At 43.6% G+C, this 23319-nt stretch overlaps 1 protein-coding gene across 2 annotated transcripts; it reads right to left on the bottom strand.

Annotated features, from left to right (window-relative positions):
* Window positions 1–1691: 1691 nt before the first annotated feature.
* On the bottom strand, window positions 1692–21846 carry CTCF (CCCTC-binding factor). Of its 2 annotated transcripts, none has more exons than XM_060787921.2 (11): window positions 21666–21846; window positions 15537–16329; window positions 14576–14746; window positions 14019–14152; window positions 12846–12966; window positions 12193–12342; window positions 11641–11801; window positions 11039–11221; window positions 9814–9949; window positions 8152–8325; window positions 1692–3299 (listed from the first exon to the last, which is right to left on the bottom strand). In XM_060787921.2, exons 2-11 carry the CDS (start codon window positions 16315–16317, stop codon window positions 3115–3117), a joined length of 2196 nt encoding a protein of 731 aa, XP_060643904.2. In that variant the 5' UTR covers window positions 16318–16329; window positions 21666–21846; the 3' UTR covers window positions 1692–3114. The 2 variants fall into 2 exon arrangements, with proteins under 2 accessions (XP_060643904.2, XP_060643903.2); XM_060787920.2 differs by having other exon boundaries at window positions 15537–16326.
* Between the last annotated feature and the right edge of the window lie 1473 nt (window positions 21847–23319).

The following is a 23319-nucleotide window of genomic DNA, read 5'->3' as shown; positions in this document are numbered from 1 at the left end:
TCATGCTGCACTGCGTGTCTTCCGGTGGAGCTCCCACGCAAAACACATGGCCAACTACTTCATCACACTAGAGAATAAATCCACTTTAAATCCAGTTTCTGGCTCCTGCAGAATTCTGGGGTTTGTAGTTCAGGGAGGCTGTTAGAGGCATGCCTTAGTCACCTCTAGATTGGACTACTGTAATGCACTCTACGTGGGGCTGCCCTTGAAAACGGCCCGAAAATTGCAACTGGTCCAACGGGCGGCGGCCAGGATGTTAACTGGTGCTCCTTACAGAGAGGTCAACCCTCCTGTTCAAGGAGCTCCATTGGCTGCCGGTCATTTTCCAAGCCCAATTCAAGGTGCAGGTGCTCACCTACAAAGCCCTAAACGGTTTGGGACACGCCTACCTGCGTGACCGCATTTCTGTATACAAACCCACACGATCTCTTTGTTCATCTGGAGAGGCCCTGCTCACAATCCCACCTGCGTCGCAAGTGCGTTTGGTGGGGACGAGGGACAGGGCCTTCTCTGTGGTGGCCCCCCGACTCTAGAACTCCCTCCCCAAGGACATCAGACAAGCCCCAACACTGGCAGTCTTTAGGAAGAGCTTGAAGACCTGGCTATTCCGGTGTGCCTTTCCAGAATAGGAAACTCCTGGCATCATGTCCCAAACGCACTTTATTAGAGATTAAGATTGTCTGCACATTGCACCTATCCAAAAATCCTTATATATCACTCAGCACTTTTTAATCCATACCCATTAGGCCTGGGTAACAACGGAAAAATTTGTTTCTAAAATCGATTTGTATTTGGGGTTTTTTTTTTGTTAAGATATTTAAAATAATTACAAAATTTTCCTTTTAAAAAGTTCGATATTTATGAAATTTCGTAAATGTGAAAAAAATTACAAAACATTAACGAATCGATTTCCGAAACAATAACGAATCGATTCGTTAATGGCAGACGCGACCGCGAAATACGCTAAAAAACCTCCAAAAACTTCTGAAGCTTCCCTCTCCCTCTGTTGTTGACTGTTGGTGTGATATTATAATTTTTTTCCACTAATTAAACAAAAAACTTGCCCCAGACATGCGGAAATAATAACGAAACGACCTCAGAACAATAACGAAACAAATACAGTAACGAAATACGAAGCATTTACAAAACGTGTTTAAAAATTCGTTTTTTTAAAAAATTGCTCCAGAATGGTTCGTTATCGTTTTGTAATTGAAAAAAATTAACGAATTATTAACGAATTACGAATTAACGAAACGAAACCGCCCAGCCCTAATACCCATTACATTTGCCTGGCCTAGTTTTATTGTATCACGGTGTGTTGTTTTATTGTTTACTGTCATTGCTTTAATGTTTTTGATTTGCTTTGGTTTATATGTAATTGTTATATTGTTGTTTTATCAAGGACCTTGGCTTTTGTAAGCCGCATCAAGTCCTTCGGGAGATGCTAGCGGGGTACAAATAAAGTTAATAATAATAATAATAATAATAATAATAAAGCTCAACCCTAAACTACAAACCTCAGAATTCTGGAGGAGGCAGCAACCCGATTTAGAGTGGATTCATTCTCTGGTGTGATGAAATAGCAAGTTCTGCCTAAGGATGGGGGTGTCTGCAGAGGGATGAATCTATTCTGGGCTGATTTCGACACAAGTGTCCGGAGGTTTGGAGGAGGCAAAAGCACACACATAAAATAATCATTATTATTTATTAGCTGTACAGCAGTATATTCTCCTTCCCGGAATCCAAACCCCCATTATGTATTTTATAACGTTTTATTTCATGTTTCTTTCCTAAAATAATGAAAAATATCACACAGTACTGCTAAGTACAAAAATGCATCAACCTAGAATTGGATCGCTAACCTGATAGTTCTCTTAAAAGCCATACATAGAAGAAAGTTCTCTCTTGAAATCAGCAAGGCGGAGGCTCTATAAAAAGCGTACGCCGTCTTTAACATGGGATGGGTTCATGTACAGGCATCGTTTTTGTATTTCACATTATTACTATTATTATTGGTTTTTTCTTTCCTTTTTTTTAATCGAAGAACCCAAATCTTGCAATTACTGACCTAGTAAAATTTCCTGCCCATGGTTTCCAGGGCCTGGAAGCCCTATTCAAAATTAACATCTCGGCTTTCGACACAGAATTAATAATAAACGCAAAAGAAAACGTGACAGCAAAGAAAATCAGAATTGTGAAAAAGGTGAAAATTCAAGAAGGGAGTTGACGTGAGACACCCTAAGTCCATGTCCATAGGAACCAACCTGGGGGGCAGGTTTTCTGACACATTTCTCCACCGACTTGATACGTTCCCAATGTTTCACAAAGACCAATTCCTGCATAATTCCTTTTTTTTTTCTTGCAATAGTTTAAAACATGGTTCTTTCTTTAAGCTGCATTTCCCCCCCTTACACCCTTCAAACCTCTTAATCAAATGGGGGGAAAAAAAAAAAGATTTAAAGGTTTTTAAAAAAGTTATTTACAAGCTTGATCATTACAGAGATGCCTTGCAGGAAGCAAAGCACCGGGGAGGGAAGAAAACGCCAGCCGGAGCGTGCCGAACCTACGGCGCCAACAGCGGAGCCAGTCATTCATTGGAGGACGAAGAGGAGGAAAAAGCAAAATGCAATAAAACTTGTACAACTCTCCCGAGTCTGCATTTACAATTAAAAATCTCTGTCATGAGAAACAAGGCCGGAGGACTTCACGGGACGTGCACGCTGATCCAGAGGCCTGAATCTGGGCCGCTGCTTTCCCCCGACGTTCTCTGTGCGAAGGCTCCGCACGTCCTGCAACAACAACAACAACGCCGCTCCGGGATCAACCGACTTGCAGGCAGTTCCTGGGGGTTTAAACATGGCCCCACGTCGCATGATCCGGTGAGGAGGCTAACATTGAACGGAGAGAGAGTTCTAGACAAATCACTTTCTAAACATCATTTGAAGTTTCGCTTCTTGGGTTGTTTTGAAAAATGGTGTAAAAAAACCCGATGTATTTTCCAAAGCCAAAAATAAGGTCAAAAGAAGAAGAAAAAAAAGGAGTGGGGGGGGGGGGGGGATTGGGCCACTTCCAAAGAGCCCAGGTCAGTTCAGTCACAGCACCACTGCTTCTCCATCACCGGTCCATCATGCTCAGGATCATCTCCGGAGTGAGGTCTCCGTTGGGCGCCTCCACCGCCGCCGGCTGAGCTCCTGCCGCCACCCCAACAGTCTCTGCTGCTTCAGGCTCCTTCTTGACTTCCACGATTATGTTTTCAATTGTACCCGTGGTCTGGTCTTGTACCTGAATGATTGCTGTGGCTGCGGAACGAGGAAGGGGAGAAGTCAACACTTTCAGGATATCACTTTTCCAAAAAACAAGGAAAACTGCATAAAGGTTGCATACAACTATGGAAGGAGGAACTGCAGTAACTGATATTATTATTATTATTATTATTATTATTATTATCTTTATTTGTACCCCGCTAACATCTCCCGAAGCTGCACATCGCAAGTGTTGAACCTGACTCAGCACATAGAAGATGGCTTTGATCACAGGAGCTGTCTTCAGAGACCTGTCAGCAGCCTATGAGACTGTGAACCACCGCTGCCTCCTCCTGAGAAAAATGTATAATATCACACAGGACGACCACCTCACCCGCCTCATAGGAAACCTGCTACCAAACAGGAGCTTCTTTGTTGAGTTCCAGGGCCAGAGAAGCAGACAGCGGAAACAGAAGAACGGCCTGCCTCAGGGGAGCGTGCTTGCTCCATCCATGTTCAACATCTACACCAATGACCAGCCACTGCCAGAACGGACAGAGAGCTTCATCTATGCTTCATCTATGCACTTTAGCACAACTAATGTTGCTGCACACCGCACTTTTAATCCTACGTTCCTCCTGCCATCTCAGCACTTTTAACCCTGTACCCCATTGCGTTGGCCGAACCAGTTTTAATAGTGTCTTGATGTATTGTCATTGTGGTTATTTTGCTTAATTGTTTGATTTGCTTTGTTTATTGCTGTGTTATGTTTTCTATTGTATTGTGTTTTGTGGCTTCGGCCCGTGTAAGCCGCATCGAGTCCTTCGGGAGATGCTAGCGGGGTACAAATAAAGTTAATAATAATAATAATAATAATAATAATAATAATAATAATATGCTGATGATCGTGCCATTACTGCTCAAGCAGGGAGCTTTGAGATGGTAGAACAGAAGCTCTCCGAAGCTCTAGGTGCTCTTACTGCCTCTTACAGGGGAAACCAGCTGATCCCCAACCCATCTAAAACACAGGCATGTGCCTTTCACCTTAAGAACAGAGAAGCATCCCGAGCTCTGAGGATTATTACCTGGGAAGGAGTCCCATTGGAGCATTGCAGCGCACTCAAATACCTGGGAGTCACACTGGACCGTGCTCTGACCTACAAGAAGCACTGCCTGAGCATCAAGCAAAAAGTGGGTGCTAGAAACAATATCATACGAAAGCTGACTGGCACAACCTGGGGATCACAACCAGATACAGTGAAGACATCTGCCCTTGCGCTATGCTACTCTGCTGCTGAGTATGCATGTCCAGGGTGGAATACAGCTTACCACACTAAAACAGAGGATGTGGCTCTTAATGAGACATGCCGCATTATCACGGGGTGTCTGCGCCCTACACCACTGGAGAAATTACACGGCTTAGCCGGTATTGCACCACCTGACATCTGCCAGGAAGTGGCAGCCAATAGGGAAAGGACCAAGGCAGAGACATCTCCAGCTCATCCCTTGTTCGGGTATCAGCCAGCACGTCAACAACTTAAATCAAGAAATAGTTTTCTAAGATCTACAGAGACACTTGCTGGTACACCTCAGCAAGCGAGAGTCCAAAAGTGGCAGGCTCAAACCGAGAAACTCAACCAATGGCTGATACTTGGAAGGCGCTGAACAGACTGCGCTCTGGCAGTACGAGATGCAGAGCCAACCTCAAGAAATGGGGCCACAAAGTGGAATCCTCGACATGCGAGTGCGGAGAGGAGCAAACCACTGACCACCTGCTGCAATGCAACCTGAGCCCTGCCACATGCACAAGGGAGGACCTCCTTGCGGCAACACCGGAGGCGCTCCAAGGGACCAGATACTGGTCAAAGGACATTTAATCCACTACCAAACTCAAATTATGTATTTTGTCAGTTTGTTTACTTTGTTCTGTTAGAAATGTAATATAATCGACTGGTTGCCCTGACACGACAAATAAATAAATAAAAAACATCTCCCGAAGGACTCGATGCAGCTTACATAGGCCAAGGCCCTCAATAAAACAACAGCATAAGAAATACACAATAAAACTCAAGCAAACCAATGAACATTAAGCGATAAAAAATAAAACATTAAACAATAACATCCTCAGGGACTCCTTGGATGGCAGCATGCACAGGGAATGCACGCCTCCTAGCCAGGCCTCCCTCTTGCAGCATGGGTCACGTGTACATGCACACGCACACAAAGACTGGGCCAAGGATCACTACTGCCAACCATTTCTGAGTCACTGTGAATGAATTAAACTTTATTTATAGCCCGCCCTATCTCAAGGCGGCTCACAACAAATACACAGTGGCAAACATTCAATGCCATCAATAACATAAAAAAAACACCTCAATACATTATAAAACAACTTAAGAAAACCGTATGTGACACAATAATTACAAACATGAAATCCTTAAAACCTAATTAAAAGTCTCAAAAATTGGGCTTAAAATGTTGGAAGGGGAATGATGATAGTAGTTCATAACCTCAACATACAGCTGATTGCAGATTGGACTATTGCAATGCGCTCTACGTGGGGCTGCCCTTGAAGACGGGCCGGAAGCTCCAAGTGGTACAATGAGCGGCAGCCAGGCTCCTTACCGGAGCAAACTATAGGGAGCATACAACACCCCTTTTAAAACAGCTTCACTGGCTACTGATAAGCTGCCAAGCCAAATTCAAAGTGCAGGTTAAGACCTATAAAGCCCTAAACGGTTCGGGCCACACCTATCTTTGCGATTGAATCTCTCTCTATGAACCGACGTGAACCATGGCTTCAAACTACAAGAAAGGAGATTCCATCTGAACATTAGGAAGAACTTCCTTGACTGTGAGAGTGTGGTGGAGGCTCCTTCTTTGGAAACTTTTAAACACAGGCTGGATGGCCATCTGTCGGGGGTGATTTGAATGCAATGTTCCTGCTTCTTGGCAGAATAGGGTTGGACTGGATGGCCCAGGAGGTCTCTTCCAACTCTAGGATTCTAATATCTGGGGCTGAGCTCGAACTAGTCATTCTCAAAGCCTTGTTGAAACCACCAGGTCCTCAGGCTCTTACGAAAGGAGAGAAGGAATGGGGCCTGTTTTACTTTCCTTGGAAGGGTGTTTCAGAGGCGGGGGGGGGGGGGGGGCACCACTGAGAAGGGCCTCTCTCTCATCCCCACCAATTGTGCTTTTGACGGTGGTGGGAGCGAGAGGAGGGCCTCCCTGGAAGATCTTAAAGTTCCATTGCGTCCTAGTCTCCAGGGAAGCAGAAAGGAAGCTTTCTCCCTCCTCCTCCCTGTGTCTTCCTCTCACATATTTATACATGGCCCTCATCGTATCTCCTCTCAACCTTCTCTTCTTCAGGCTAAACACGCCCAACTCCTTAAGCCGCTCCTCATAGGGCTTGTTCTCCAGACCCTTGATCATTTGAGTCGCCCTCCTCTGGACACATTCCAGCTTGGAGTCAATATCTCTCTTCAATTGTGGTGTCCAGAATTGGACACAATATTCCAGGTATTGTTGAAATTGGCCACATCTTTTTCTACCAATTACCCAGGTCACTTTCTTCTATGAGGCCCTGGAAATGTACAGCCATAGACTCTACCTAATTTCCTGGGCCCTCTAAAATCGCACTAGCTTAGGCCCTTTTAAATTGCCTTGAACAGGCATGATTATTTTAAATATATATGCGCTATTGTGCTTTTTAATGCTTATATTATCTTGTTAATTTTATGTTTATGCTGTTTTCTTTGTATGTATTGATTATGCTATTTGGAAACCGCTCTGAGTCCCCTCGGGGAGACAGAGCGGTATATAAATATAGTTTTATTGTGGTTGTTGATTGCTCATGAATGTTTTTGTTCTAAGTCCTGTTTCTTCTCCTTCTTGTGCAGTTGAGAGAGCAACCCTGGCTTCAAGATGGGGGACCAAGCCATTGCCACCACCATGAGCCCTCTCCTGAAGCTGGAGTTGCATGCACACATTCACACAACACCCCCAGCTTTGAGAATGGAGTGGCAGTGGTGCTCACTCAACCCACTCCATCCCCGGCTTCTTTAGGCATGGGGTAAGCTCCTAGAACTGAGAGAAGCAGCAGGGCATCTGCTCGGGATTTCCCAGCACCGCAGAGAGCAGAGGAGGTGTTGCTTCTTGTGAGCTCTCTGCACAGAGCAGGCTTCCGTGACCTAAGCTTAGCTCCTGCTTGCAGAGCCTGAAAGAAGCAACGCCTACTCTCATCTCCAGCGACTCCTTCGGGGGCATCTTGACTACAGGTGAGGAAACCAAGGGGACAGCGCTTCCTTCTGGCTCCTTCAGCACAGTGGAAGCTCTCAAACCCCAACAGGAGCTGAGTCCATGCTGAGAGAATCTCAAAGCAATGAGGCAGCCGAAGATAGAACTACCGTGCGACCATGCACACAGTAACCATGGCTTTAGGTTGCTGCAGAGATAACTCCACCCCACCTGAGGATGTGGCGGCTGCTGTGTGAAGGCCCCCATGGCCGCTCCAGATTCAGGAGGAAGGACTGCTCCTGAAACTCAAGGTTGCAATGTGTACATTCACTCCAAGGCCTCAGGTCTCAGAAGAGGGGCCTGGTCACCAGGTTCACACTCCTCCTGCCCCTTGGCCCAGATAGGAAATGGGCTGAGGCAAAGTTTTGAGGGCCTGGACTCAGTCTAAGGCAGACATGAGCAAACTTGGGCCCTCCAGGAGCTTTGGACTACAACTCCCACAATTCCTAACAGCCTCAGGCCCCTTCCTTTCCCCCCTCAGCTGCTTAAGCTTTGTGACTGTCAGTCAGATCTGCCTCCATACCTCCTTCTTGGTCCTCACCTCTTCATCCCTCCCTCACACCCCATGCAAAAACCTAGCCCCTGAATGAGGAATACAGTGCCTTCCACTTACGCTGGGGTTGTTTTGGTTGGTTGGCTTTGCCTGGTGGCCTCCCTCTTCGCTTCTTAGCTGGTGGAGGTGGAGGAGCAACAACAGGTTCCTCTTCAGGTACAGCTTCGATTTCAACTGCCGTCTCTTCCTCCTCCTCCTCTTCAATATCATACAACTCTGGCTCGGCATTTTCCTCTGCAATGTTCAAATAAATAAGTAAGTAAATTCAGGGCAATGATCACTGAAGGCAAGAATCTTGTAACAGACTGAATATGTTCACTTCGAGATGGGTTGCTTTAAGTTTTATTCGGAAATGAAATCCACAATTTTGCATATGGAAGCCAGAATATTATTGCTAGGAAGGTCACCACCATGCCTAGAAGGCCCTCCACACTTTCAGTCCACTATTCCAGTTAAGAGAGTAGGAGATGGCACTTATGTATGTACTCAAACATATACAGAGTGAGGTCAGCAGCATGAAGTGTTGTAGAGGTTTAATTATTTAACTCTGGAATGCCCTCCACAGGGAAATTAAACAAACACCTATCCTTACAACGTTTAGGAAGGAGGCAAAAACCTGGCTGTTCAAGCAGGCTTTTAATAATGGCTAAAAGAAAAAAAACACCCTATTGGACAGGATTTTAACTACTTTATGACTATAATTTTATTCTGGAGACTCTAATCATAGGAATAGATGGTTAAACAGCGCCATATATTGTTTTTATAGGGCTTCTTAGTCTTTATACTCATATTATTTTCTTATTTTGTTGTATATTAATTGATATGTGATTATTAACGAATTGGGACGATCTTCATGACTATCTGGACAATTTGGGAAAATAAAAAACAAGAGACAATTATATTATGGTTAATAATTTTTTAAATATTTTTGAGTAATAAGAGAATACTATCCAAGAAGATGGAATAGAAGTCATTCCCCCCCCCTTTTTTTCTTCTTCTTTTTTTAAAGGGTACGTGTATTTTTGTAGAATGTTTTTTTAGGGTTTTATCTGTTTTCTCTTTTTTTCCTTCACTTTCCTATACTTTATTCTTCTCTTTCGTTGTATCCTATATGAAATTCAATAAAACTTCTCTTTAAAAAAAATTGATATGTGATTATTTTTGTATATCACTTATTGTACTGAATGGCTTATTGGCCTATGCATTTTGACTAACCCTGTATTTGTTTGTTGCGTTGTAAGCTGCCCTGAGTCCTCCTGGGGAGAGGGAGCGGGGTATATATAAAACGTATTATTAGTAGTAGTTTTATTTTGTGCCTGCTTTCTGCTGAGTGGCACTAAATGCCTTCAGTGTCCCACAAGGGAGTGAAAATGCAAGATTTTAAAAATATATACAAAATACATTAGTAGCATAATAAAGAATGTCTGTGTGGGATACTGAGCTTTAAACAACCCAAATGATGAGCTTCCCTATGAATTTCACCCCTCTAACACCTTTCAAATTTGAATGATGTTTGCAAAACAGATGTTCACACAGAAAATACGGTCTATGGAAAAATGTTAAGAAGCTGGCAACAGAGCTGCAGTGGCCACCAGCAAGTTACTTCTTCTGAAGCAAGTGCACAGTTGAGGAAATAAACCATGGGGTATGTAACCGTGAATCTGTGATGATTTGCAGGCTGGCATGCAAGGCTAGGATGTCTCATTTGGAAAGGGTTCTCACCGCTGTCAGAGGAGTCCTCCTTCTTTGAGCGCATCTTTCTCTTTCGACCTCGCTTCCCCTTCTTGGGCTCCCCTCCGTTCTCTCCTTCAACACCGTCGGGGCCTGTGCAGTTATCCGCATGTCTGGCCATAGTATTCTGATCAGGGAAAGGGAAGAAAATAATAGAAATGGGCACTACCTGATGGATACCCAGTGAGGCGTACTGGTACACTCGCCGTACATCGGAAACATTTGGAAGACACACAACAACTAGCTGATGAGATGTGACTGAACCCATCTTTTTGAATCAAAATGTACAGATTTGATCCTCTACTAAAAGGCAATGGTGTTATTTAGCATATTAGAGCCAAAACCAAATAAGAATTTAGTTACCAGTGGTGATAAACGAAGTGTACTAAGAGAAGACTGCTGCCCAAAGGTGAAGAAAATATACACCTGGCATCTGATACAGCCAGATTTTCATTCCTAGTTTCTACAACACTTCCCATGAACTGACAGGGCACAATACATCCACTAAATTATATCCACACAATGATATTTGTTTTTAATTTTTTTGTATTTGTTTTACTTTTAAATTGTATTGGATTGTGTGGTTGTTAGCCACCTTGAATCCCTATAAGGAGAAAGGCGGGATACAAACTATGTTAAGACTACTATACTAATAATAACGATACTTTTTAAGCTTTTGCAATCATTCCCATTTTAAGTGGAAACATTTCCAAGAAAAAATTGTGTGGGAGTGGCTTTCAGCAGAACCACCTCTATTCAAGTTGATTTGGGACTGTTACCACCAAACTACAGCCGGGGTCTTGTAGATACCCCAGTGAAGAGCTGCACCCACCACCATATTTTACATTATCAGGTTTTCAGTATTCGGTGTAATAATTCTGGATCAATTACACTAGGGATGGACAGAAACAGATCAGCATTGACTGGTAGGACACTAGCCAAATAGCACAATATTAATCAGTTTGGGTTTTTTTGTCTCTTAGGATCCCCCATCTTAATAGTGAAAAAGACACCAGCAAACTTGTGAGCTTGGATTTTGGTAGTGATAACACATTCTGAATCAGAGGCACCCACTTCCTTGTTAATATCCATTTACCTATGGATATTAACAAGGAAGTGGATATCTCTGATCTACTATTTTTCATCTCACTAAGTTTACAGAATTCAGGGTTCCACTGAAACAAAGTTCATCTCGCAAGCTTAAAATGCAACTTACACGCCGCGTGAATGTTTTGCCACATTTGGAGCACACAAAGGCAGCTGGGACAAAGTTGGGGTCATGGTAGCGCTTGAAGTGCATGTCGAGCAGCTGCTTCTGACGGAAGGTTTTGTCACAATGGCTACAGGCGTAAGGCTTTTCTCCAGTGTGGGTTCGCTTGTGCATGATCATGTGCCTCTCCTAGAAAGGGCCAAAGAACAAGTAATCACTGATCAAAGAAGGAAAGGTTTTGGCAACTTTCTAGAGCAGGGCTTCTTAATTTTTCCCCACTTGCAATATCCTTTGGAGTCATATTTTTTGTGACCCAGGAAGTTATATAAGAGTTGAAAAATCAAACATTTACTGATAACAAACCAGTATTTGCAAGCCTTGCTTAACAGGCTGGTTTTCTTCTTTGGGAAAGAAGCATCTTCTGTTGAACTCCTTGCAAACACTGTACAACAGATTTGTGCAAATATCTAAAACGGCCACTAACTGGACAAATTATTTAGGACCCCAACACTGAGATAAGGTGACCCATTTGGGATCAGGACCCACAGTTTAAGGAGCCGTCCTGTAATGGTTTTGTGTAACCAATGTTTTCCACTCCATTTGCTCACCTGTCGACATGCATAGTCACACTGGTCGCACTTAAAGCGCTTCTCATTCTTGTGAGATTTCTGATGCTGGATGAGTGCATATCGTTCATGGAACACAGCGTCACAGTAACGACACTTCTTGCCCTGCTCGATGTAGGAATGCTGCTTCCTCAAATGGACACCTGGTCACAGAAACAAAGAATGCTAGGATTTTGTTACACAGCACTCAGGCTTATTTCTTGAAGGCTACTTTAGCATGATGATAAACTGCTGAATTCTAGCTCCAGAAGAACAAACATCTTCTGCATTTGTTTTTATTCACTCTTCAGAATATGCTGAAACAGAGGAACTAAAATCAATATATAGACGGATGTGTAACTAAGATAACACTAGAGACACAATAAGTCACTTTAACAAAGAAAAATCAATAACTAAAAATTCTATCTGTCTTAATTCACACAATATCCAGGTTGTTTCTCACAAATCCAACGGTCAGTGATGACTCCCTCAATTTTGTTCCCTCTCAACTTTGTTCTATTTTCTCAATTACCTTTTTTCCTGCAACACACTCACCTAAGTCACTCTTCCGTGCAATAACAGTGTCACAGTGAGGGCAGTGAAACTTGGCCACGTTCTCTGTGTGCTTCTGCAAGATGTGCATCTTCATAGTCCCGCTCTGGGTGAAGCGAGCGTGGCAAATGTAACACTCATAGGGCTTCTCACCTTTCAGAAGAAGGGAAAGAAATAGTTGAGCACAAAAGTCTCAATTGTGTAAGCAACAAGGGTCAGAAGTGCAGGAGGAGACTTGGGAAAGACTATTCTCCATCAGAGCCAAGAGAAGGGATAAAGAAAAATTAGGAAAATCCCTCAACTACTGTGAAGCAGATACAACAACTAGGGTTGTTTGCACCAATGTATCTCCCCTCCTTTCTCCTAAACAAAACTCTCACCTTTACCCACACAGCTGTTGTCAGAAAACATTAAATTTTGGTATTCAGCTACGAGACACTATAAATCTCACAATATCCCACTTCTTGTTGCACTGATCAGAGAAGAAACTCTTGTCTTGGCAGGCTTTAACCCAAACCACTTAAACAATAATATGGAAGCCACTCCTGCCCCTTTCCCATGACAATACAGAAACTTCGGAAGTGTTTCAGGTCAAGGGAGCAACACAAAAAGAAGGCCCAGCACAGGCTGCCATTTGCCCACAGCATAATCCGTACCAGAATGAGTCCTCATGTGCCTCTTCAGTTTGTAAGTGTCTCTGCTGGCATAGCTACACAAGCTGCACTGGAATGGACGCTCTCCGGTGTGAGAGCGAATGTGGCGTTTCAACTTGCTGACCTGAAAGTCAGGAATGACCAAAATGGGATTAGCAACACAAAGACCATTCTGTAGTGAATTTCTAATCACACTCAGCCCACACAAGTACCCATGTTATCATTCTGATATGTGCTTTTTTTGAATTATATGTTGAGAAGAGAAAGGTCTGAAATACCTGTTGGAATGCAAAAAAACAAACAAACAAAAAACCCTCATGCATATGCCCAATATTATTTATCAAAATATTCCTTTTTCCCCCTGTGTTAATCCTTTGCACTGCTTCTGCAAATAGTTTTACATCTCTTATTAAAAATACTTGCAAAGATTTATTTTCAGAAGAGACAGATTTTAGAATATGAGGTGTCATAAAGGAATGTATTTTTCTGAATTAAGAATTCTGCTTTTTAAATCCCCACACACATACACTTTGCCATGTAAAATTGGACAAATGGGGTACTCCTGAACATCTAAAACAAGTGGTGCAATTCTCTGGACAATGGCCACAATCACAATTCCAAAGAAACATTGATCCCCACCTCGCTTTTGACAGCTGATGCACTCAAGTGACACACCCCAGGAATTTTGACTCAGAAGCAGACACCCTGAGGTAACCCATCAAAAATCATCAGTTGCATCAAAAATGTGTAAAACTATGCCTCAAAAAATTCCTCTGTCTCTCCCCCATTCATTTATTATTATTATCATTATGTTTATTTATATCTTTTTATCTCCATACAAAGCAGATTTATCTCTGCATCTTGCAAGCCCACCTGCACTGCAAAAAACCTATCTTTGTGAAATGTTTTGGATGGCCAACTTAACAGATTGTAAGAAGGAAAAGAGAGCTCATGAAGAGAGGTTACAAAAAGACAAACTTTGTTTTGCCAGGGCAGACGGGCAGTTTAAAACAGTGAAAGAATCCTTCAATATATCATAATAATCTTTCAGCCATAAGACATCACAGGCTAAGCAAAAAAATATAATAATAATCAGCCATTGGGGGGAAAAAACCCAGAGGACCCAACAAATCAGAAGTTAGCATGGATAGGAACGAGAAGAGAATCAAAACATACCTCCACACTGGCATAGTCGCACATGGAACACTTGAATGGCTTCTCATGGGTATGTTTATAGCGGCGATGCCGAACTAACTCGCCACTTGTCACAAAGGCCATGTCACAGTCAGGGCACTTGTGAGGACGAGTACCTGAAGAATCCCACAGACAAAAAACATTTCAGAACGTTCAACATTAAAGAATGACAATTCTTTATCATCAACATTAAAAAATGGCAATCTCTAACAAACTCTCTTGTGACAACTTGGATAACAAAACACAGGAATTTCTGGGGTTTTAGGTATAGCATTTTTATGAAGCTGCTGCTTCATGAAAAGTTGTACTTTAAAGGTACTTTGCAACATGAAGGTTACAAGCAATGGTTTGGGGAATCTGCAGATACAAAAAGATCAGGTCACTTATATTGGGCATTAATTTCTTCCCCATCTTTATTAGCCTCAAATATCTGCAGCTCTATCTCTAGCTCATCCAAAAGGAAATCCATTCACTATCTGCTCTTATCCAGAGAATCAAGCACAGATGTTACAAGTTAGAGATTCTGGGACTGATTGTACCTGTATGAGTGTTGAGGTGGTTTCTCAGCAGCGTGACTGTCCGGAAAGCTCTGCCACAAAGGTGGCACTTGTGTGGCCTCTCATCAGTGTGGCTTTTCATATGACGATCCAAGTTTGAACGACGTGGGCAAGTATAACTGCACAGTTCACACTGGAATGTCTTTTTCACGCCTGTCCAGAAAACAAGACCCTTCAGAAATCTAAAAAATGACAGCTTTTCTATACACAACTCATCAAAGCGTACCATACCATAGAAAGTCAATGAATAGGCATTTAATTATCTGACCCATGTCCATTTTTTTAAATCAAGCAGAATAAAAGGCAATTCTCCCAATCTTGATAGTGAGTCAACCTTATAGCTTTCTGGTTCCAAACTTTACTAGGCAAAGCAACATAATCACCCCTGTATCTGTATTTTAATGCACAATAACAACAGATTAATCAGGAGTAGGGGTGGGTGGGAAAATGCTTTTATGTTAGTGGGTCACTGAAGATACCAGGGAAAATAAAAACACATTTCCAAGTATGCCCATGTTTTAGGCAGTGTTTTGTGCAAGGAAGGGACAGTCAGTCCTCCATATTTGCACAGGACCCCCATGAGAGTGGAAAGAACACCTACACATTTTTCAACCTGAGAAAACATCTTTCTAGGAACCCCTAGATCCTTCAGCACCACTCTATGGTCAACGTCCTCTTGACCACAGAATTGCAATGGAGAATCTAGTGATTTCTAGAGAGGTGTTCCCTCGTAGAATCTCTAGTCGTCCCCCCCCCCCCCCCCGGGCTTTATGCTCCAGTGGAAGCTGACTGCAGAGTCACATTGTAAGTCCTAGAGAGCACATTTTAATCAAATTAGTGAAAAAACAAGTCCACAAAAAGTCAATAGACTGTATAGCAAAACTTCAGATTGAGCACAGATCTTAAACATTCCCCAAGTCTCCCAATCCACAGGTCTACATACCTTTCTTTTTAATTTTTGTTGGTTTTGGGGGCTTCATGTTGCCCACCACCTTTTCTGCATTGACTTCTGAGAGCAAGCCCTCCTGCTGCTCCTCTTCAAAATCATAGACAGACACATCCACATCCTTCCCCTCCTCAGTGTAACGCAGTTTGCTTTTTTTGGTTTTCTTTGTCTTTTTGGCTGGGGGCTGATAGTCTGGGTCCTTCTGCCAACCAGGATCCTCCTGGGGCTGAAGTTCCGCTTGCTCCAGAGTCTCCACCTCCCCATTGGCCCCAACTTTTACTACCTGGAAGCCTTCTGGCAAAGGGAGGGTGTGGCAGATCATGGGCTCCCCCTCTTGGAGGCCTCCTTTGGAGACCTCGTTTTCATAGGCCCCCTGAAGATCTTCCACTGACGTCGTGGCAACAGGTACAGACACAGGAACAGGCACCTGGACAAGCTGGAGTTCACCAAGGTTTATAGGCTGCTCTTCCATATTTACAACCTGCAAGGTTATTATCTGTGTGTCATCGACAGTGGCCTCTGCTTCCTGCTGGACGGCACCCTCCATGACTTCGGTCTTCATCTGAAGCAGTGTTGGATCTAGTTGCTCCATCATGACCATCTGGACACCAGTATTTACATCTTGTACTACTTCAGTTCCATCTGCCTGGTTGGGTGGAATTGAGCAAGCATCGTCCTCTTGCCCACCCTCCCGGCGTCTTTGATACGTCTTCCTTTCTTTGCCTTTAATGAAAGTTTCAGACTCTTCGCCAATAGCCTCAACCGGTTCGCCTTCCATGTCACCGTTCTGCTGGGGGGAAAAGACAGTGAGAAAGCGAGAGAGATTGAGGGACAAACATTTCTATATAGGAAGATGTCTTGGCATTTTACATGAACCAATGGTAGAGATTTCCACCAATTTGGCAATTTCGTCAGACAAATATGACAGACTGAATTTGCTACACAGTTGCCAAGAATTCCAAGAGACAACAACAACCTTTATTTATACCCAGCCACCATCTCCCTGGAGGGACTCAGGGCGGCTCACAAAAGCACTTAAGAGTACGACAACACACAGAATACAACAAGGTTGGGAATAAAAAACAATCCATAACAATCAGTGAATTTGAAAAAGTTGGCTTGTTGTGGAAACAGTGATTGGTGAGAAAGCTTCAGTAGACACCTTTTCGACCTAATAACTCTTTCAGGAGTGAATTTCCCTTCTGAGGGGTAGATTTCTCTCACTGATTGTAACTCAGTGACTGCCTGTACTCTCCTAAGGCCAGGCCACTGTAGGAAAGCCCTCTGATTACTAAATGACATAGGAAAATGGAATGACGACAATGAGACCGGACAACGTTTTTAACAAGGAGACACTATGAATTTATATTTTATTGACATGTTTAATTTTTATTCTATGTTACATTTTTAATTGTATTTATGATATTGTAAGCATTGAATTTTACCGTTAACCGCCTTGAGTCGCCTACGGGCTGAAAAAGGCGGTATACAAATACAGTAAATAAATAAATTTGGCAAAATGTAATCAGAATTAAGCCATTGGGGGAGGGGTGGGAATACAGAACTACAGTGGCCTGCGACTTCACCAGTTTAAATCATAACTTTTGAAAAGCCATTTTAGCCAAAAATATATGTAAAAGCAGTTTAGGCTGAGCTATTTTGCAACTCCGTTTGCTCCTTTGTGCCCTTCTATACTACCTGCTCAAAAGCTCCCGGAGAGTAATGGGAAAAGAACACAACTACTTGTTTTCACGGCAGAAAAGAGCTTCAAAAAGAGTAACAGATAATGTGGTTATTTGGTGGTGAATCTTAACTGAGTGGTGGAAGTGGAAATAGACACAGCTATACAAGGGATTTTAGTTTTGAAATAAACAATCCAAGGTAAAAGAACACACAGAAGAGCAGTACTTTTAAAAACAACAACCACAGAACTATATTTATTACTTTTTTCACCTTCAAATCATTTCTGACTTATAGCACAGGCAGTCACTGAGTTACAAACACTCCAAGGCAATCATTCCGTGCCTAAGAATGACTTCCTTAAGGTCGTCAACTGGGGTTTCATGGAGGAGCGGGAAATTCAAACTTTGGTCATACTGCAAAAAAATCAAATTCTAGGTGACCCTATTATAAATTTCTGCAAAACTGGTGTGCTTCTCGCTGCTACGGGAAAACAGAAGTGGCTACTGTCAGACCATAAAAGTAAAGTAATTGCACCAAGAATGGGGTGGGAGAATATAGTCAAAAGTAAGAAGGTTTTATAATTGTAGTTCCTACCACAAAACAGCACTGCATTCTAGAAATAATATCAGCAAAGGTTCAGAATTTCAGGGCTTCTGCATGTAGAGGACTGCTGTGATTGTTACTTTTATTTCTACCCTGCCTGTCTCCTCATAGAGATTTAAGGTGGCTAACAAATTAACATACCCAATAAAAATGCAAAACAAAATATACAAAAATATTTGCAGGTGGATACAAAAGTCAACATACAAAAAATACCATTAAAATTACATTTAAAACTCACCCCCTCAAAATTTCGCCCACAACCATCCTTGCTACCTGCACCTCATTCTTCCCCAAATGTCTGATTTCAAAGAGAAATGTCTTAAGTTGTTGGGGGGGGGGGGGGGATATCACCCTAGTTTTAACATTCATTTTTATTGAGAAATACAGAAAAGATACAGACAAAACAGTTAGAGAAAACAATATTCAAACAATCCTAGTTTCCCATGAGACATAGAACTAAAACTACAAAGAGCAGCACTAGATCTAAAACAATAGTCCTAACCAATACAAACCAAGCACAATGAAACCTTAACTCTATCTGCTTGGGATGTTAAATGATCAACTCAATAGAACATGGGGAAAGTTATTGCTCTACATGACAAGAGCAGCAAAAATTACCTATGCTCAAAGATGGAAAGAGTGATGATTCTGTCACAAGATGATTGGCTTATGAAAATAAGTGAAGCTGCAGAAACTGATACATTGACTACGCTGATTAAGGAGAAATCTTTTAACTCCAGAAATGTCCTCCAGTAAAGATCGGGCCAAATCCCCATCACTGTTTTTTTTTAGACTAGAAGTGTGTTATTATGTGGGGAAAGGTTGTCCAATGGTTTCTTTTCGCTAAATGGGTGTAGAAAATTGAGATTATAACCACCAGGCAGAGAATGTAAAGTCCTGAGTTTAAAAAATGTAGATTTTTGTAAAAAAAAAAAATTGGTGTTTAGGATGTAGTAGTATTATTCTAGAAAAAGTATTTTTAATCTTTTGTTGTTTATGATATTTTTATGTCATCTAGTCTCACCAAAAGTTTTGGAGTGTTGCATTAGGTCCAACGTATTTTTAAATCTTTTGTTGATGATGATGATTGTTTTTGTTGGTTTTTGAAATATGTTTGTGTGTAGGTTTTTGTTTTAATCTGTCCGAATAAAATAAATTAATTGCAAACAAATATATCACTCACTGTAATAATCTAATCCCGCAAAAAGTTTGAAATTGCTGCATTAGATCCATTTTTTATTTTGTTGATTTGTTTTTGTTAGATTTATATAAGTTTGCATGTAGGTTTATGCTTTAATCAGTTGAAATACAAAAATTAATTACAGAAAATTGTAATTGTCATCTAGTCCCTCCAAAGGTTTGGGAGTGTTGCATTAGGTCCAATGTATCTTTTAACACTTTTGTTGTTACTGATGTTTTATGTTGGGTTCTTCATATATGTATGTATGTAGGTTTATGTTTTAAGCTGTCTAATTACTTTATATGTGTGTGTGTGTGCATGTCATTGTAATTGTCATCTAGTCCCTCCAAAAAGGTTGGGAGTGTTGCATTAGGTCCAATGTAGTTTTTTTTACTCTTTTGTTTTGTTTTATGTTGGGTTTTTTATATATTGTGTTGTATGTAGGTTTTTGTTTTAATTTGTCTTATTACAATATAGATGTGTATGTATGTGTATATATATATATATTTCTGTAATTGTCATCTAATCCCTCCAAAAAGTTTGGGAGAGTTGCATTAGGTCCAATGTATTTTTTAACCTTTTGCTGTTTTTTACTGGGTTTTTTTTTGGGGGGGGGGGCTATGTTTGCATGTAGTTTTTATTTTAATCTGTTCAAACCTAGTGCCATGTGACAGAGACTAAACCACGTAACAGTAAGAGCATGTCTACATGCCTCACGCGGGCATATTTTACTTCTTGATGTTTTGCAGTTGGAACTCTCTCCCCAATTATAGCCAATCCACTCCATTAAACATAGGAAAACCCGATGGGTTTTTACCGGCCATTCATTTTGAGGGAGCTGTCCTAGGTTAATTCTCAGTAGGTTGTTATCTTTATGCTTTTGATGTTTATTTTTTAAAAAACTGATTTTGGTCTAATTCTGTTTTGTTGCATATTTTATATGCTCTGTTTGCTGGGTTGTAGCCTTGCATCCTGCCCTGTGTCCCTTTTGGGGATGAACTATAAATCCCAGCAAGTACAACTCCCGAAGGACAAAATCAACCCCCCCCCCCCCGGTATTCAAATTTGGGCTTATCGGGTATTTGCGCCAAATTTGGTCCAGTGAATGAAAATACATCCTGCATTTTGGATATTTACATTATTATTCATAACAGTAGCCAAATTACAATTATGAAGTAGCAACAAAAATAATTTTATGGTTGGGGGTCACGACAACAGGAGGAACTGTATCAAGGGATCGCAGCATGAGGAAGGTTGAGAACCACTGTTGTAGAGGCATTCTCTCCTGACGTTTCGCCTGCATCTATGGCAAGCATCCTCAGAGGTTGTGAGGTTTACATGTTCTGTTTGTACGGTTGTAGCCTTGCATTCCGCCCCGAGTCCCTTTTGGGAGTTTAAATAGATTGTTATTACTACTACTACTACTATTATTATTGTTATGAAGGCTGTGCGAGGAGACAGGGGCCAGGCTCCCCTCAGTATCCGCGGTGCCAGGGACGACGACGGCGTCCCCTCCTGGCGCCGGGCGGAGGATCTGCATGGCGCTGCCACCTCCACCGCCGCTGCTGCGCGCCTGGAAGGAAGAGGGAGCTCGAGTCCCGCGCGGCCGCCCTGCGCTCTCTCGCTTGCCTCTCTCCCTCCGCAGAACAAGAAGCAGCAGCGGCGGCAGGAGGAGCAGCAGCGCCGCGCAGCACAGCCCCGCCGCGGGAGAAGGGAGCGGGAGAGCCGCGAAGGGAAAGGAGGGCGGAAGGAAGGAGAGAGAAGAGGGCGCGGAGAGCGCGGTAAGCGGCGCGGGGAGGGGGAGGGAAAAGGAGGAGAGAGGAGCCCAGCAAGGAGAGGCCTAGGCACACAGCGAAGCCTGCCTTGGAGTCATTCAAGCGAGGCCTAGGCACACAATGCAGCCTGCCTTATAGTAATCCGAGAAGCCAAGCAAGGAAAGGCCTAGGCACTCAATACAGCCTGCCTCGTCGTAATCCAATCGAGGCCTAGACACACAATGAAGCCTGCTTGGGAGTAATCCACCCTGACGGGGTTCTGAAACTGCGGCCTGGGTGGGAAGGCCTGGAAGGGGCCTCGACCTAGGCACACAACGCAGCCCGCTTTAGAGTAATCCAAGCGAGGCATAGACACACAATGAAGCCTGCTTTGGAGTAATCCGAGAAGCCCAGCAAGGAAAGGCCTAGGCACACAACGCAGCCTGCTTTAGAGTAATCAGCATGAGGCCTAGGCACATAATACAGCCTGCCTTGGAGTAATCCAAACGAGGCCTAGGCACACAATGAAGCCTGCTTGGGAGTAATGCACGCTGAGGGGGTTTTGGAACTGCGGCCTGGAAGGGGGCTCGGGGCCTGAAGGGGTGAAGGCGGGCTTTGGGTTGTCTTTCCGCGCCCATAATGGCGGCGGCGTCGGCTGAGGGGAGAAGGAAGGAGGGCGTCGGCTGAGGGGGCGGCCTACTCGGCGCTGGAGGCGCTGCTGCTGCTCCTAATGCTGGTTTGAGTCCGGCATGAGGGCGGTGGGGACGGTAGAGGGAGACAAAGCCCGCTCCCGCCGCCGCTCGCCTTCCTGCCTCCTCCCCGCCGGAGCCCCATCGTGACACCTAGAGGCCGGAGACCGCGACTGCAAACCCCCCGCGCCGCTCGCGCTCTCGCTCGCTCGCTCACCTGCCGCGGAGGCGCCTCCGCCTGGCCGGCCTACGGGCTTACTGCTGCTGCTGCCGGGGGCCCCGCCCCGCCCGGGCCCCGCCGACGTCCCCCTCTCCGCCGGCCTGCCCGCCCGCCTCACCCGCCCGCCAGCGCCCCGCACCAGCTCGCGGTTGAATCGCTCCACAGCCGCCTCGGACACAAAATGGCGGGCCAGCTGGGCCACTGCGCCTGCGCGGGCCCGGCCGACGGGGGGAGGCGGGGAAGGGAGCGCCGCGCAAGGCACCATGGGAGGGCCAGGAGGGCGCCAACTTCAAATGCAGGCTCGGCCAGGAGGGATGGAGGGCGCGCAGCGGAAGTGACGTCACGCGCGTGGCCCCTCACCAGCAGGCCTGTCAAGATCCAGAGCAAGTGATCTCAAACCTGTGGGACCCTCCTTCCCTCCCTCCCTCCCTCCCTCCCTCCACAGGTATTTTGGCCTTCCCAGCTGACAAACTGGCTGGGATTTCTGGGAGTTTATTTATGTATTATTTATTTCGAGTATTTTTATTTATTACTAGCCGCCCCCTGCCACGCCTTGCTGTGGCCCACATGGGGGTTCTGTGTGGGAGGTTTGGCCCAATTCCATCGTTGCTGGGGTTCAGGATGCTCTGTGATTGTAGGTGAACTATAAATCCCAGCAACCACAACTCCCAAATGTCAAGATTCTATTTCCCCCAAACTCCACCAGTGTTCCCATTTGGGCATATTGAGTATTTGTGTCGGGTTTGGTCCAGATCCATCATTGTTTGAGTCCACAGCGATCTCTGGATGTAGGTGAACTACAACTCCAAAACCAAAGGACACTGCCCACCAAAACCTTCCAGTATTTCCTGTTGGTCATGGGGGGTTCTGTGTGGGAGGTTTGGGCCAATTCTATCGTTGATGGGGTTCGGAATGCTCTGTAATTGTAGGTGAACTATAAATCCCAGCAACTACAACTCCCAAATGTCAAGATTCTATTTTCCCCAAACTCCGTCAGTGTTCACATTTGGGCATATTGAGTATTCGTGCAGAGTTTGGTCCAGATCCATCCTTGTTTGAGTCCACAGTGCTCTCTGGATGTAGGTGAACTACAACTCCAAAACCAAAGGACACTGCCCTCCAAACCCTTCCAGTATTTTCTGTTGGTCGTGGGAGTTCTGTCTGCCAAGATAGGTTCAATTCCGTTGTTGGTGGGGTTCAGAAGGCTCTGTGATAGTAGGTGAACTATAAATCCCAGCAACGACAATTCCCAAATGACAACATCAATTTTTTGAGTGATGGTCACTCCTTGCGTTGTTAGGTATCTTGTGTCCAAATTTGGTGTCAATTCACCAAGTGGTTTTTGAATTTTGTTAATCCCACAAACGAACATGACATTTTTATTTATATAGATAATAATGCAATATAACAACACAAATATATAATAATATTATAATCTTGTAATATAATAATTCTTATATATGAAATATAATAGTTTTTTTTTTAGTGAAGGACATACATTGGGCTGTTAGGTGTCTTGTGTCCAAATTTGGTGTCAATTTGTCCAGTGGTTTTTGACTTATGTTAATCCCACAAACGAACATTACATTTTTATTTATATAGAATTCGAGTATTTATTTTCGAGCTGGGATTTCTGGGAGTTGTAGGCCTC

This window comes from Anolis sagrei, chromosome 8 (assembly GCF_037176765.1).
Source record: "Anolis sagrei isolate rAnoSag1 chromosome 8, rAnoSag1.mat, whole genome shotgun sequence".
Taxonomy (NCBI): domain Eukaryota; kingdom Metazoa; phylum Chordata; class Lepidosauria; order Squamata; family Dactyloidae; genus Anolis; species Anolis sagrei.
This window is presented reverse-complemented; position numbering and strand designations above follow the sequence as displayed.

Bases quoted from the DNA above. Each gene is read 5' to 3' on its own strand.
- CTCF (XM_060787921.2), bottom strand. From the start codon at position 16,317: ATGGAAGGCGAACCGGTTGAGGCTATTGGCGAAGAGTCTGAAACTTTC. The intron at 14,747-15,536 runs GTATGTAGACCT...TTTTCTGGACAG, and splicing joins AACAAAAATTAAAAAGAAAG to GCGTGAAAAAGACATTCCAG. The intron at 12,343-12,845 runs GTACGGATTATG...TTCTTCTGAAAG, and splicing joins GCACATGAGGACTCATTCTG to GTGAGAAGCCCTATGAGTGT.